General features: G+C 30.4%; 1 protein-coding gene and 1 long non-coding RNA gene across 5 annotated transcripts; one reads left to right on the top strand and one right to left on the bottom strand.

Moving 5' to 3' along the window:
• The first annotated feature begins 541 nt into the window (after positions 1–541).
• On the top strand, positions 542–4411 carry LOC100785047 (uncharacterized). Of its 4 annotated transcripts, XR_416499.4 has the most exons (8): positions 542–1113; positions 1197–2114; positions 2927–3079; positions 3177–3328; positions 3551–3610; positions 3687–3745; positions 3883–3972; positions 4227–4411. It is a non-coding gene; the product is annotated as an uncharacterized lncRNA (long non-coding RNA). The 4 variants fall into 4 exon arrangements; XR_001383264.3 differs by having other exon boundaries at positions 1197–3079; XR_005886696.1 differs by having other exon boundaries at positions 623–1113; positions 1197–1241; positions 2066–3328.
• A 4043-nt stretch (positions 4412–8454) lies between these two features.
• Positions 8455–11497, bottom strand: LOC100784522 (trihelix transcription factor PTL). The gene is made up of 2 exons (XM_003535450.5): positions 10869–11497; positions 8455–9885 (listed from the first exon to the last, which is right to left on the bottom strand). The coding sequence occupies exons 1-2, from the start codon at positions 11432–11434 to the stop codon at positions 8724–8726; spliced, it is 1728 nt and encodes a 575-aa protein (XP_003535498.2). The 5' UTR covers positions 11435–11497; the 3' UTR covers positions 8455–8723.
• Between the last annotated feature and the right edge of the window lie 6141 nt (positions 11498–17638).

Genomic DNA, 17638 nt, shown 5'->3' with positions numbered 1-17638 from the left:
AAAATCATTATCATTTTATGTGTGTCTGTACTGCTATACGGTATTCCTCTGCTACTATTGGGTTGGATCTATTGAGAAGAAAAAAAATACTCTCCTAATCTGGTAACTAAAGTTTGAATCTCAGTGGAAACAGAACTATTTCCTAAGAAAAATACCTAGGAAAAAAAAATGGCTATTCCTCCGCTTGCTTAATCTGGTATAAGTCATACATACCCCTTTATTTTATTTTTAAACATGAATCAATCAATAAATTAATCATGTAGTAGTATCAAATTTCTTGAAGCAATAGTAGATCTCTATCTCTCTTAAGTGTGGGCTTTGGGTGATTGAGCATTTTACGACATGATGGATCCATGATTTTACCCATTGTTGTAAAGACATATGTGACAGTTTTTGCATCTAGGACGCGAGATCCCGTCTGTGTGAATATTTAAATGTTATAGAAAGTTGTTTCCTAGTTACACGCCCAAGATTTATCACCGACACACATGCATGTTCTTCCTAATTTATAGAAGAACTCTCATATGTAATCAGGAGTACAATGTTCGATGGATAGAACAAAATAAAGTTGGCAACCATATCCTCTGATTGGAACGATGACCCACTACTAAAAAATCATGTTTGTGGTAGTTTTCGAAAAACCGATAAAAAAAAAATAAAAGTAATGACATTTTTTAAATTAAGTTTTTCAAAATTCGTTTTTGATAAAAGGTTTTAACTATGATTCTTATAAAACCTTCTTTGATTGACAGTTTTTGCAAAGTCATTTTTGATTTTATGCTAACAAGTAGGGTTTTATCAAGACCGTCTTTAACTTTACACATATACTCTAGAAATTTGATTCTCTACGCACGAACCCCTTACTCTCGTGCTGCGACTTGCAACAACCAGACCTGGAGAAGACCCGGTTCAGAGAAAATAAATGACCCGGTTCACAACCCTATTGGGCCTAACCCTATTTCGACTTCGGCTTTGGGCACTCAATTTTAACCTTTGATGTTATATTTATTGTATTGTATCTCAGTTGTCAAATGGTAAGGTCTTTCTACAAGAACAAATAGGGTGAAATTGCGTAACCTTCTTGCTGCTGCAGAGGGTGCAGATCTTTTGAAGGTGATTAAAGAAAGTGTTTTTGGTATTTTTTACTTAGAGCATATGGATGCATCAGATTTCAACTATTTATTTTCATTTTTCAGGCACGAAAGAAGCATTTGCGTTTTCAAAGGAGCAAGATTATTTTGGTTGGAGAAACCTAATAATTATTTTGCTTTGAAAATTAGGAAATAATTTATTTTTAATTTTTGGAGCACTATTATTTAAAAACAAATTTGTATTAATAGTTGATCGTGAATCTTAATTGGTCTTCTTATTTGCGTTTCAATTCTTGATTTGACTACCATGCCATGGTCAATATTGTATTTTGAATATAGTTTTTTTTATTGGATCAATTAACTGATATTATTGTTTCTCACTGATATACGTGAACGTAAGTATGAGAAGATGGGAATTGGAAGCAGTTACCTTTTTAGACTTGATGATGGTTATGTGGTTAGTATATATTGTTGTAGTATTTAAATTTTAGATTTTGGAAGTTTCACTTATCTTGCTTCTCTAAGGTAATTATAGAGTCATTGCTATTTGAAATGTAATGAAGTTTATGGTAAAGCCAACATTTCTACGAAGGGGCTAGTGGATGGTTAACTAAATAGATAGTTGTGGTTTTCTTAATATGATCATTGGGTGATTCATCAAGACATCATCGCCACTTGACTTTGAGAACTAAAATAGATAGTTGTGGTTTTCTTATTTGGCTCGCACAGACTCTTTTTGTAAGGCAATCTAGAGTTCCAGACACATGATAACTGTTTTATGACTGGTTAGACCACTACATAAGCTTAAATAAGACCTAATAAACAAAAATCTTATCCAAATGAAGTGTTAGATTACATTTATTTTTGCATGTCTGCTAATTAATATTCTCTAGATAAAGTGTATATTGATAAATTCGAATCCAATGACAACTATTGAAATGCTACATTTGCTTTCCTTGTTTGAGTATATGTAGGTTGATGCTACTAAGAGAGGTAGGATTGCAAGATTACCACTCTTGTGAGGTACTTGTGTACTTTTAAATGCATTTTTTTTATCCACACATTTAAGGAAGTATTTTGGGCATATGCATGTGTCACTTCTATTCTTCATTTCACGTTCTTCCTGATTTGAACTAGAGTTTTTGGCAGCCCAACTGCTATACAAAGGTTATATCTGTTGAGGGTCAAAAGAAAATTTTCATATATGCGAAATGGCATCGCTAAGTTTGCTTGTGATATTTTATTTTCAGGTAGGTGACAATTTTATAATTATATTTTAACATTAAATAGTCACAAAAAATGTTCTCTCAAACCAAATAGGCTCTAATATTGGGTGCCTCCAGCCATCCTCTGTAATATGTTTTAACTGTTAGTACTCTTCTCTCTGAAAACAATAGATGGATCTTTGTCTTCTGATGCATCCAATGTTTGATGGGATTGATTTTAGTTTTAGAGGCCTTTGTATAATATTTGCTAAAAAGATAGTGGCTAGAAGGTTTGGGGTTGACAAACAAGCAACTCTTGATGAATGAAATTTGTTTCCAATGGCCACCAAGCATTTTGCCTTCAATATTTCTCTGCTATTCCCTTGTTTATTGTTTCCATGATTTTCCTGAATCCTTGTCCCTATCTTATAGGAAAATGCTAAACAATATGATTTGTGTCATAAGGACACTAATTAAGGAAGTAAAAAGAAAAAATATTTTATTAGAATGTGTCAAAATGCGTTCTCGCTCTCACATGATGTTCAATAAAAACTTATCTTGTATATGCCATGGTTTGACTTGGGATACCTTTTGAAATTAACCCTATATATATGTATGCAATTGGCTAAGGTAAGTAAGTAATATCCAAGCCATAACTCAAGTACAGCGTTGATGACCTTAATAGCAGCAATACAAGCCATAGTCTATGCCTTCTGTTTTGAGACAGATTTGAGTCAATGGAAGTTGGGTTCAGGTATCAGGCTTCTAATAGCACTTTATACGGTATGTTAATTAATTTCATAATTAGTGTTGGATGGTGAACTAATGTTATACCAATAATTAATGGATGATTTATCATGAGACTAAACTTTTGTGGCAGGGAATTGTGGCTACTGGATTAGTGAACATTGCCACTTCATGGTGTGTACCGAACAGAGGTCCATTGCTTGCATCTATTTTCTACCCCCTTTGCCCTGTGCTCGTGGCTTTTGCTAGTTCCCTGTTATTACAAGAGCACCTATACTTAGGAAGGTATGCACAATGACCTAGCTTGTTCATTTAAATATGAATATCAATGTGAGAGCACCTATACTTAGGAAGGTATGCACAATGACCTAGCTTGTTCATTTAAATATGAATATCAATGTGACAGTAACTTGCAAGAAATATATATTTCTCTTGCATCATTTTATTTACATAATTATTTCACACCTAGTTCGGAAAAATTGTTGGTAAGTGATAACTTTTGTATAGAAGTACCAGAAGTACAACTGCAGTGCAGTGGAGACCACCTGTCCAATTAACGACACTCAGGTAATTAAGTCTTCTCTTATATCAGCTATTAATTACAAGAAATAATTTTCTTATACAAATATGCCACTGTTGACAGAACTATCAGGAATGTTCCAGATTAAAAGCAAGGGTAGAAGTTTTGCAACGTTCTCAGAGGTAATTAACTTACCTGCTATGTTTTCAGACTTAAAGTTGATATTCTATATATTCTGTCTTTATATATACTATATGTATATATTGAACATTAAGATTCTATTGTAAAAAAACACATTAAGATTCTAAATAATATGTAGGAACCTATCCGGGGAAGATCTTGCCCAAATGACCTAGAGCAACTTGAGAATCAACTGGAGGCAGCACTGAGGAATATTAGGTCAACAAAGGTAAGCTTCAATTTCAATAATCAGCAGTCTATTTTAGTTTGCACTTCTCAAATATCAGTTTTAGTGCAAAAGAAAAAGGAGGTTTTGGGGATGTTTAATTATTTCTAAAGTATATACACTTGTTAAATTTCTTGACTAGCCGGCTCGGATTAATTAGTGTTAATATCTCTTTACAAATGCTTTTACATCTCTTTTCTGTTTTCTCTTTTAATTTCTTAGATAGATTTTAACATATATTTTACAATTTTTTTCAGACTCAATTCATGCTTGACCAGCTTTCTGATCTTCATCACCGGGTAGATGTGTGTTTTTTCTTCCTTAGAACATTCTGATACCGTCCTATTCTTTGGTGTAACCTTGGCTTTTACAAATTCAATGCTGGAAACATTGCTTATTGAAACCAATAATGTGTTAAGGAGTAAGGTAATAATTATTTCCAGATCAAATGCAAATTTTTATTTAAAGTTTTGATTAGATTATTAGTTGTACCTTGTACGTACTCACGCGTATAGGTGATCTGATCAAACTCCAATTATTTGCTTTAAGCATTCTCGATATTGGCTAGTAGCTAGCTAGCCTGGCAAGGATGTGAAGTAATTAGCTTTTTATTTTTTTTATCGATATTTGTATATTATCTAATTTGGAGGGTTCGACATTATATTAGTTTCGTTAATTTCAGGTTTTTATTTTATTATGACCTTTTCCCCCAAGTAATAGGGCCATAGTTACCATGACAATAGCTAACAATCCACGAATATTGATTCTTATTAGCTTGGAATATTGGTTCTTACCATTATGAAATCACTTCAGTGGAATTTGTATAAATTAGTTAAGTAAATATTGAATAAACAACGAAACTTTGCTAAATTAGGGTATAGTAAGCTAACCGGAGGGTAAATTTATGTTATAAAATCTTTATATGAATGAGGATTGTATATAGTAGAAGGGATTACACCCTTAGTGTTTATTGCCTCAATCAAATGTTTCTCATAAAAGACGTGTAGAAAAAAAATGAAAATATGTGATATTTACTGTGTCTTGTAAAGGTTATTTTTTAAGATGATTTTTAAAAAATTGTCTTTAGATCCGTCCTTTTTTAATATTAAAAAAAATACATTGTAAGATAGTGAAATGACAACTAATGTAAAATTTGACATATTAAAATGATTTAAAAATCGTTGTGGAAAACATAAAAAAATCAATTTTGAAAGACAATTTTATAATAATGACCTATCAAATTATCAACTATTAATTTCCAACTCAGTTTATTTATTTGAAATCACAAAAAAATTTGACTAATTTTATGATAGGATGGTTCTTTCTAGGCCCAAATATGATGTTTTTAAGAGTAAATAATTTTGATTTTATCTTTTTAATTAATATTCAGTTTTATTTAATATTTCTTAAAATATTAGATTGTGTTACATATATGGTTGGTATTCTTTGTAAAATCCTATTTAATAGGATATGTATTGTGCAAGAAGTTATCAATAAAGAATATCAATTTTATGTTTATATCTTAGTTTTAATAGAATGATAAGAGTAGCAGGGATAAAATAATTATCTGGTGTCTATCATCTTAATTATTAATCGATGAGTTTTACTTATAATTTAAAGTTTCAAATAAATTTTAATTAATAAAAAAATGTATTTAAAAAATGTATTACTGCAACATGATATGTCACATCAAAATGCAACCAAAAAAAAAAAAGATCAACTAACCGTATTAATTATATATCAAAAGAGTTTCAAAAGTGAAAAAGTATCTAATTAACCTCAAGTTATTGAAACAAAAACAAAAAACTCAAGTTAATAATTCTAGCACCCTCTTATTTTTTTTTAATGTTTTTGGTACAAATACATAATATGCGTATGCCCCTCTTCTCATCAACTATTAAGTTTGTAATTATTAATTCTTTCTAAATATATATTTTTCTTATTTCTTTTCTTGTCTGGGGGTGAGGGGAAGTGGTTACACAGGAACAGTTTTAAATTAATTAGTAGCCTTTCATCTGTAGTAAGTTATTTTTTAAGACCTGCCACAAGCCTAAACAAGATATATATAGAACTAAAATATAATATTACTGATTATGTTATGTTTTACGGGAAAGATAACCAATTAGGATTCACATGCAAGCAGAGTCATATTCATAATTAAGTTATTTTCTCGATCCATAAAAGAATTTTTTAAAGTGTGACCTACTTTATGGCAAAATGCAGAAAGAATAATAAAAGTTAACACGAAGTGCTACAGAATTTAGTTTCAACTAGCAAAGTACATTGGTTTAAATTAGTATTCCTAATTTGCCTCTAGATCATTAACTATTTATTCCCTTCAACTTTCTAAAGTTAGCTTATGACTTCTGCCTGGTTATCTCTAGTAGCTGTAGTTCCTCCCCACGCTTCTTTTCTTTCTTTTTCGCTTTTCCCTTCTCGGTTGTTTGATAAACTTAACCACATCTACTAGTTTTTATGTAGATATATTGTGATGAAAAACTATTTGGAGGAAACTTAAAATATAGCAAACTTCTCAAACTTTTCGTTTTCCCCTTCTTTTAATTAAATATAGCAAACTTGGAATGTTTGGAGATTTATTTAAGCCTACCCTATCCTCTGAGTTTGAGCTTACATGCATAGTACTTAATTTGGAGGAAATGAAATAAACGAGATGGGAGCCGACAAGTTATGATCTTTTTATTTAGATCAAATTTTTGAAGAGGAAAGAAGCTGAATAAAATCCTCTACTCTTAATTACTCTATTTTGACTCTTCCCAAATTGGGGTAATTAATTTGAAAGGTATATAATTTTTTTTACACTAATTGGACTTAATTATTCTTCACTTAATAATTGTATTTTTATTTTTTGTTACATTGGATAATTGCATTAACTATTATAAGTATATAACGACAAATTTATTTATTTTTCTTTGCATGGTTTTTCTCTTCTCTCCGAGGAAAACAAAGTGTTCCTCCAATTCATTAAAACCTCCTTCCTTATTTTGATCCAAAGAATATATTAGTGTTAGACGGAATATATGCACCAGCTTAGTAATTTGTATAGGCAGATAAGTTTTGTTCTTCAGTTCTTTGGTTCAGCTAATTTTTCCCCCTATTAGCTAATTAAGCAGGTTTTGGTTTGTAAGGTAGATGGATAAGTTCTCTTTGTATAGGCATAGCTGTAGCCTGTAGGCACTCGTAGTGACGTCATTTAACATTTTTAGTGATATCAAAACTCAGAAGGCTATATAGCAAGTAAATTGCAAAAAGTGTTTTAGCCTTTAATCGTATATGCTGTGAGAATTAAGTTCATCTTCAGTGTACGTAAGACAATAAGCATAGCGTTATGCACTAACGCGCTTTTTTCTTCTTTTTATTTCTCACATTCATTTGCTTCAACAAAACATATATTATTTATTTCTTTTTGAAAAAATAAAGTAAACCTCTCTCTGTATAATCAAGAGACTATCTTATAAAATTGGTAAGTGTTGCGCTGGTTTCTCAATCCTTCATATATGTAACTCACATGGAAATGCCATGCACAGTGATATATACACCAATTAATTATATACATAAAGATCGATGATCATACCGCTGATTCTAAAACAACTCTCGGTACTTGCTGGCAGTCTCAAAAAAATTGGTCATGTTATTGAACAAGTATAATTATATACCTTTGAATAGATATTCTAGACTTCCTAATTTACACATCCTTTATAGTTTATTTATTCTATATCACATGAACAAGTATAATGGCAAACATAAATAAATGCGTACAGAAAATAGTGATAAAATCCAAATCGAAATACCCAATTCCTTGCTTGAGTGTGTAAAAAAAAATATCTATTCAAAGGTACGTTTGACGTTTCCATATAAATTGTGACGTTGCAATTTTTATAATTAATTTCCCGTGTTTATTTCATAATTTATTTCCTAGCATGATATTCAAATGTTCAGTTACCTGGCGGAGAAAATGGCACAGGAAGAGCAGGCGCGATGAAAAGCTTTAAAACATGAAAATAATGAAACACAAAACCATAACCATTTATGAAATGATATATTGATAATCCTAATGCAAATGATTTTTCATTAACCATTTTTTTTATTTCTAGCTAGCTTCTTCTTTTCTGTTATCTTCAACTTGCTTTTCTTCTTTAATTTTTTTGTACAAGTCTAAAATCCTTGTCCAGATATACGAACGATGTACCTTTTGACAACAACTTGAAACTGCAATTTAAACCCTATCACATGAATACACAAGATACGTTTATTAAGTGCATGTGTTACAAGTTACACAGATGCATACACAGAGACATTTTTTTGACAATGCATATACACATGCAAATATACATATAGATAATAAACAAAAACATCAGAATAAGCAAAAAGTTCGTAAATCATAGTTAATAACTTAACTCTAGCATTTGATGCATGCATGAATAAAATTAATAATAAACAAATTAAGCCAATGCTTACACTCAAGCATAAGTCCTCATACGTTATATTAATTAAATATATAGTTTAAGATAACATGGCCTAATTAATAAATAAAAAAACATAACATTGCCTAGAATACCTTGTGATTTGCGAATGATCCAAACTTAAACTTGCTACGTCCTAATCAATAACCCTTTCGGGCCCTAGCATTGTTTCTCCCACAAGTTTCCTTTCCACGCTCAGAACTCATCAAAAGCAAAGTGTCATATATACTTAACCTCTCTGATCGATATGCCTTCGGTTAGAACAAGAATGTGTCAAAGATCATCATCATCCGTCAGCTTAAGTCCCAAATACCAAGGCCTTCTTTTTGCACCATCATCACACTCATCCACTGTCCTTCTCAGAGAGATGCTAATCTCATCCCATATTTGCTTGCACTCTCTTGCACTCCTATCAAACCCCAAACAAGCCAGTTTTGCTGCTATTTCATCCCAAAGCCCATTCTCCAATAAGTACCCATTATTATTTTCTCTGAATCTTTGCTCAAAACTAGTCCTTAGTTGTATCAAATTTGAAATCTCCATTTCTGTCCACCTACTGCTACTACTTCTATTATGATCCACACCCTCAGAGGGAAACTCATTGGCATCAATATTGTAATTTCCTTGGCTCTTGTTCTTATTTGGTGGTTCTTCTTCAACCAATGGCAATGCTTCAAGTCCTATCCCTATCCCAATGTGTTTCCTCACAACCTCTATCAATGCAGCATCTCTTGCTTCAACCCATGCTTTCTCTTTAGCCCAAAGTTCATGAACCTGTTTGTCAAGCCACATTGACTCTTTTCTCTTCCTTTCTTCCTCCCTAGATGCCATCTCTTGCTCTCTTTGCTCAACAACACTCAGCATTCTCTCCATCCATGCATCTTGAGTCTCTATGATCTTCCTCATGTGGGAATCCACTATCTCCTCCACTTTTGCTCTCCAGCTTTTTCTCACCCTCCTATATTGATCATTTTGCCTATGAATATGATCATCCAACCCTTTCTGCTTCTCATCCCTTGACTGCTGCTTCATCATGAATGCAATGGCTGAGAGATCCTCATCATTGTTCTCTGATGAGGATGTCTCGAATTCAGATGAATTTGAGATACTCAAACACTCTGAGCATTTGGGGTTATTGTTAGAATTATTACCATTATTGTAGTCTTGGTTAATTGTGCAGGTTTGATTTTGATTAGTAGTAACAGTGTTTCCACCAGCACGATGGGTTTTATCAGAAGTTGAGGCATGAGCATGATGAGCGTTATTTGCTTGATCTCCACATATTGCTTCAAGCTGCCTGAAGAACCTGTAGTGCTTCCCATCTTGTCTACTAGCTTTACCTTCCTTTGTCTTCTTGTAATACTTGTACAAATTCTCAAACTTCTCTTTGCATTTCTTTCCACTTCTTTGGTACCCAAATTCCTCAGCCATTATCCTAATTAAACACGTGGATCACACAGCTATTAATATGAAGGAGGGAGAGATTAATTAGCACATTAATCACAAATCATATTTCCTCTTTTATTTTTCCCACCTATTTCTCTTAGATAAAAAATTAGGGGTGAGAGAAATAGCACAGACAATATTATCTGGTTAAAAAACCGTACTAATTAATTTATAAATCATAACACCACATAAAATTTTATTTTTTAGTCATGCATGCATGGACTTAACATTAGTATAGTTATAAACCAATGTAAGATCTCTCCATTAAGCATTCTTATATTTATCATTCTCTCTTCCTTAAGAATATTTGTATATTAAACATGCTGTGGTGAAGGATTAAAATAAAATAATGGAAACATTCTCTCTTCATTAAAGATGTCAGAAACATCATGAATACAATTATCCGAGTTTGAATCAACAAAATAAACTCCAACGTATAGCCCTAGCTAGCTGAGCAAAATAGCTAGGTAGGTTTAATAGTAGTACTAAAAACAAGGACAGGCTTTCAGGGTGCTGAAAAAATATCCTTGCACCCATAATTATTTCCTCACAGAAAAACAAGTGCATGTATACACACACATTCAGTCAGTGGGATATCTTGGACAAAACTAGAAATGGATAACAAAAGCCACATGGATCTCTCAGTTATCTGTAAGTAATGGCCTGTCATTTTCAAACGCAAAGAGGATATTAGCCCCCCCACCACCCCCAAAAATAAATTTTGCTAAACCAGCAAGACAGAAAGAAAAGACAGGCCAGGAAGCCATCTATTTCTTCACTCCTCACTAGTCACCACCACTATACATTTCCCCTACTCTTTCTGAGTCTCAAGACAAAAACAAAAAGCAAAAACATGTACAGTGGTTCGCTTTTTTTTTTTTCTTTCTTTTTTCATTTTCTTTTAAGTATATAAGTATATGTGAGTGTACATACATATATATATATATATACATGTAAATATATCATATATACCTAGAAATCTCATTCCACAAGGGTGCTTTCTGATTGTTCTCTCTGAACTTGGAATCAAGACGAGATCTGATCTCTAGAAGCGAAAGGGTCTCCTGTCTAGGCCACCTGTTGTTCCCGGAGTCAAACCCAAACCACCCTTTCTCTGCACTCTCCATGCTGCAGAATGCATGATCCGAGACAGTAGTAGTAGCAGCAGCAGTAGCAGTAACAACAGGGTTTACACCAGAGGAAGAAGAATAATCATGATGATGAGCAAAGTGGTGAGTGAAACCACGAGGGAAGAAAACGTCCCCAACCATGTTGGGGTCAAAACTAGTGTGTGGAGTAGTAGCAGAAGAAACAGCACTACTGAGACCATGGTGAAGACAAAGTGGCTCAAGTAGGTGTGTGTTTGAAGGGTTCAAATGGGTACTTCTGGCTGGTATAAGCCGCCGGAGATCCTCCGGTAGCCCATAAGGGTCACCCATATCTTCACCCCAAAGACAGTAGTGAGAGAGAAAAAGGAAAAGAAAGTGTACAGAAGACACAGGATGAGATGAGAAAAGGGTCTCACTTGGTTCTGTCATAGAAGAAGTGAGATTTTTTTATTTTATTTTGTTTTATTTACCTTTTAACCCTCAAATTCATCTTCCCCGAATTTAACAAATGTGAAAACTTCAACTGAGGGTACATCTTGAATTATGTCGAAATACTAAACATTAAATATCTGCATGTTTAGTCTTAATTGTATCAACTAATTGATTTTTTTTTATCGAAAATTGTTCTTGAATTAAAATAATTTTAGATAGTTTTTTATTAAATAAAAAAATTATATTGAACCAATAATAAAAATTGATCTAATTGATGATAAGGATAAGATTCATTTTCTGAGAAAAAGAATTTGCATTAAGTTATCTACATTAGAATGAGAATGGTGAGTAATCTATAACAAATATATTAGTAAACACTTTTTAAGTCTTCAGATCTATCTTAGTTCTAATGAAACTCAACTTACCCTTCAATTTTTTTTAAAAAAAAAATATACTAAAATTTACTATTAATTTGTTTTTAGAATAAAAAATTAGAAATAAATTGTTTAACTTTAAAATCAAATTTAACCTAAATTGATTTGTAAAATAAATTCTATTCAATCAATTTCGTAAACAGTTAAGAATAGCAAATATCAGTAGAACTATAGTATCTATTCTTTAATGTATTTTATATTTGTTATTTTAAAGGATTAACGTGTGAATTTTATTTTGTTAGAAAGGGAACAATCATTTTTGTAACTTTTTTACAGCTGTTTTTATAGAATAGGGAAGAGAAAAAAAAAATTGAGAGATGAGTGATCTGACGTAAAAAGAGTAAGGAAAAATAAACAATTAGAAAAAGTGTACAGTAATAACATGACTATATTAATTGTGAAGGACGAATTGGATGTTGATTCTTTTAGTAACTTATTATTATTATGTGAGGAGAGGGGACAGGATCCGAGTCTACCGCAACTCTTAAAAGTTAGACTCAGCTCATCAGAGGATGAGAGAGAGATAGAGAGACTGTAAGAACTGAGTAAGAGAAGGAAATTAAAAGAGGTGATTTAAATAGTAAGGATTGAAGTACTTGGTTGAGAAAGCATGAATTATAATCTCCCCTTAGAGGCACCCTTTCCTTTTTCCATACCTAGGAGATATAAAAGTTGTATCATGAAAATGGTGTAGCTTATTCTGTTGCTGATTATTTTACAAATATAAGTGAAGTGATGTTGTAGTAGAGACCCAAAAGAATTGTTGTTAAATTCTCTTAAGAAAAAGTGATTAAGCAGTATGCCAGTAATGTAGTAATAATGCTTTAGCCAGTGAGAGAGAGAGAGAGAGAGAGACAAGTGGCAGAGAATCACACGATGAACTTCTAAGCCTTCACTAGTCACTACACTGCCTGGCCTGGGTGACGGGTGCACAGTACTTGAGACTTAACCTTTTTTCATTACTTTTACTTGCTTTTTAGCAGCAGAAGCATCTTTGTGGAGGGTAGCATAAACTTAGCTTAAAGCCAACACACCTATCTTAATCATAGCAGTTAGGTGAACGTGCTCTCATTTGTTTTCGATGTAACATGTTTATTTCTTTAAACAAAAAATTCCTAGTTATTCATCCTTAGCTATTTGTCAAGTGTCGTGTATAGAATAAGTATAAAAACATGAGCGACGCTTGACGGCCTCATGCTATATTACCACGAAGTAACATGTATATAGCGGGTATCAACAATTATTTGGATAAGGAATAACTATATGTGTTTTTTAATTTAATCAAAAATAATTTATAATTTAAATTTGATTGGTTTTTAGATATAAAATAGATATTTTTAAAAAATAATATCTATTTTGTGTATGTTTATGATCCTTGATCAAATTTTTCTATCAATATATGGTAAAAAAAATATGTATATACATTACTAGAAAAAGTAATTTTCACAACACGGTAATGACATCGATAAAAAATAATCATTCTAGTATAACACACTGTAACAATTTCGTAATTATCAATTAAAAAATGACAAATAGTCACATGAATGTTGTAGAAACCCATACTTATATAATAGGTTGTTTTAAATTATTTTTTTCTGATATAAAAATATGTACTAATAGTAGTTTGAGTTGACATTTTCTAAGAATATCTTAGATAAGAAATTGTTGCATATACTGAGGAAAAAATAGGTCTAAGCTAATATAAAAATATTAAAAACGGTGAGACATGGAAATGTGGGATAGCTTATAGAGTTTCTTTGATACATTTTTTTTTAGAATTATACGCTTAAAGAGAAGGGTTGTTTCAATTATATATTTATGAAGAGAAGCAACGTGTTATATACTGAGACCAGGTATCTATATATATTATGATATATACTTTAATGAGTATCATAATTAAAGGTGTTTCAAAGAAGTCAACTTATAATTGAGCTAAAGACTAGAATATTAGTGGAGAATTCCAAAATTGGATTGTTGCTTTTACTTTTATGGTATGTTTAGTTGAGGAAGGAAAGGTGAGGAAGAAAGTGAAAGAAAGAAAAAGAGGAAGGAAATAAAAGGAATAGAAAGCGAGACGATTTTCTAATAAATTAGATTACTGTGTAAAAAATCATTCTTTTCATATAAAATAAATAAAGTTTGACATTTTTTCTCGTCTTACATATAAAAAATGAATACAAAATAAACAATAAATAAAATTTTGTGGACCATGGCCTCCTTTGAACTATAACTTGCTCCATATAGGTGTAATTTCTTGCTTAGTATATAATGATGATATATATAGCCTGTTTATAATCTAAGCCATTTTAAAATGTTTATAATTATTCTATAAATGAATTTTGTTTTTATTTTATTTTTTATTTCAATATATATATATATATATATATATATATATATATATAATATTTTTTATCTCATTCAAATTTTGCATAGGATGAGAAAAAAGTACTAATGTGATAATATTTTGTATACAATAATAAATAGCATTTAAATAAATGAAATGAAATTTTCATATATTTGAGATGGTATATAAATCTTATTTAATTAAATTATTTTTAATAATACCTTAAGTAAATATGCATGATAGGTCTAAGATTCAATTGCACCAAAATAAAAGAAATAAAATATATTTAAAATTGAGAATTTGATCAAAATTTTAGATAGTCTAAAATAGATGACCAAAATTGTGAAAGAAAATATACATGAAATAAAATTATGGATTAAGAATCAAAGAAGATTAAAATTGTAATTTAGTCTAACCATGACTTAATTTATATCCCAATTTAAATTTTTATTGTAAATATAAAATATAATTTATGTTTAAAAACATATAGTTGTTATAAATTTTAATTAAATAAAAATAATATAGAAGTATATATATATATATAAATTTACAATCATGATATGGCTAAGGATCAAAGTGAAGTTAAACATAATATAATAAATAATGTGAGGAGATAAAAAGGAAAGAAATCGAAGATAACGTAGAATGGGATAAAAGAAAAAAAAAAGTTTAATAAACACATCAATTTTAATGTGTATGAGTGAAAAAAAGATATAATATATATAATTAATAGGTATAGTATATATATATATAATAAACAATGTGATGAAAAATATATAAAAGAGAAAATGATTATTCGAAGAAAATAACGTTTATAAAACCTCGACCCAAACTGTAGCGTCCTTTCTGAAAGAAAAAAAAAAAAAAAAACTGTTCCGTCCTTTTCACGCGGGAATCTTCTTTTCTGATTATTATCTTGAATTAATTCACTTTGGTGCTGTATGCAATCATGAGTAAAACAAAGATGCGACTTAACTCTTGGATTTTTATCTTGGGCTGTCTTATTGCTTATAGCCCACCCACGATCAACAATTTATGATTAAAAATTGATTCTTTTTTAATTTGGCCAATCCTATTTAAACTTCTTTCGACCAGAAACAGTCTATCGATTTTTACCAGCTTATCTACCCTATTAATAATTTTTTGATTTTACATTCATTAGTGTTAATTAGTATATGAATTAAATATGATTTAATTATTTAAAAAACATTGAATAATTTTTTTTCAAACTTTTAATAGAATAAATATTTAAACAATATATTTTCTTCAACCGGTATCTTAAACACAAAAAAATTTCTTTTTATGTTTATTATTTGAGAGCTACTAAAACAATTTCCTTGCATTCCATTTTAAAGTTTATATGTTCTCAAATTTATTAACTGATTTTTGTTAATAATCAGCCGATCATACATATTAAATGCATGGATCAACTGTCACTTATAATATTACGCAGTTCAAATCAAATTAATACAATATTTAATGAGAAAAATCATTATATGTATAAAAAAATTTATACGTAATTCAATCATAACATAACTTATCGTATATAATAAAATTATTAAATTTTATGATAATTATTTTAAAAGTCATATTAATGATGATTTGTGATTAAATAACGGTATAAATCTAATTTACACTGTTCATCATCATTAAACTCATATTAAATATAATATTCAAGTATCAATATCATAACTATTTAATACATATATCAATTAACACAAAATTAATTTAATTTAATTAGTGATTTTTAGTTTACGTTCATGAGTATTAAATGCAAGCTCGTTAATACTTACCAGTGAAGTAATCAACTAGTTCAATATACTAATTCATAGAATGAAAATGGTTGCACTAGTACTGATCCAACATTTTTTTACCCAATTGATACAATTAATTATCGTTTGGTATATCATTATTTTTTTCGTAAAAAGGTAAATCAACTGTTGGAGAAAGAAATAGAAGTGAGATTTTTTCTAGCGGTATAGAATCGAACTTATTATCTTTAGTGTGTTTTTGAATTATCGGTGGTAAAATTTATTTTAAATGAAATTAATTTTATAAAATGAATTATTGTATAATTGGTTTTGGAAGAAATAGAAGCTACTCATATACTTGCTTTAATTCTATCATAATTTTTTTTTCATACACAATTGATTCTATCATAATTTTAAAAACAATCCAAACATATAAAATTTGATCAAAATCAGGATTGACTCACATCATGATGATCTATTATAATTTTAGAGACTATCCAAATACACACTTAGTTTTTACAACTTAATTAAATTTGAATTTAGGCTGATCTGAGGCATCAATGGAAATGTTCTTGCCTTTGCTTTCCAGGTTTCTACCATGCTTAGGACCTAGGTGGCATAATGCTTTCAAGATCGAACGATCGAAAAGTGTTTTAATATTAGTTTACTTATGAAGAAGTGTTTTGTGCTCAGCCATTCTGGTAAAAACTGGCGTGAAGGTGGAAAGGAAGCAATGGTATGTTGATCAGTTGAATTAACTAGGGCATAAAAGCCATGTTGACTTGAGGATAATTAACGGTGTATTTGAGTAAGTAATTTAGTTAAACACTCATTCAATATTTTTTTGTTACATAAACACTCATGTTAATTATAAACTTAATTATTGAACATTGAAATTAATTTTTTTAAAATTCACAAGAATCATAATTATTTTTCTAAGTTTCGTATCATCTTCTTTAATTAGCTAAACGTTCTTATCTTGAAAAAAAAAAGTTCTTTAAAATACCATTTTTCGTTCAAATATAGTAAAAGATTAATATTGTAAAGAATATAACTATCTATATAAAAATAAAAAAAAATAAAAAATTGCTTAAAATTTAAATTACATTAGTTGTGTTCTAATTAAATAACCAGGACTCTTACTATTGAGTGGCATCCTCCAAACTGTGTTTCACAAAAGGATCAAAGGGATGTCTTTTTGTTGAACATGTTGGATTGGCCTTGGAATGTATTCCACCACAACTACAGTGGAATCCAAACAAAACTTAAGTGTGTGTTTAGGTAGAAGGTCACATACGTACGTTTAAGGTAAATATACGTTTCCAGAAGCATCATCATCCTTTGTTTTTACTTTCAACTTACTTTATCCATTGGATTTGCATAAAATCACACGCACTGCATTTCCAAATCCAAACACACACTAAATCTAAACCTTAACCGAGTTTTAGATTGTTTGACCAAAGTGAGTTTCCTTTTTTTTTCAAATAGTAAAATAATTATTAAAAAAGAAACCTGACTACAAGAAGCACAAGGTGTGCCAAGCCAGTGCTAAGTTTCTACAAGATGTAGCCTAAAGAAAAAGTCTTGATCGAGATCCGAGATGTATGGACATCAGTGTGGCACTTCGACACAATTGATCATATATTATAGACAAGGGTGAGTACACGTATAG

This window comes from Glycine max, chromosome 10 (genome assembly GCF_000004515.6).
Source record: "Glycine max cultivar Williams 82 chromosome 10, Glycine_max_v4.0, whole genome shotgun sequence".
Classification (NCBI taxonomy): domain Eukaryota; kingdom Viridiplantae; phylum Streptophyta; class Magnoliopsida; order Fabales; family Fabaceae; genus Glycine; species Glycine max.
Note: the sequence above shows the minus strand (reverse complement) of the source record. Positions and strands in the feature narration are given on the sequence as shown.

What these genes read in the sequence shown, in the direction of transcription:
- LOC100784522 (XM_003535450.5), bottom strand. Translation starts at nt 11,434, where the DNA reads ATGACAGAACCAAGTGAGACCCTTTTCTCATCTCATCCTGTGTCTTCT. An exon ending in TTGTGGAATGAGATTTCTAG is followed by an intron (nt 9,886 to 10,868) that starts GTATATATGATA and finishes GTGTTTAATTAG; the next exon opens with GATAATGGCTGAGGAATTTG.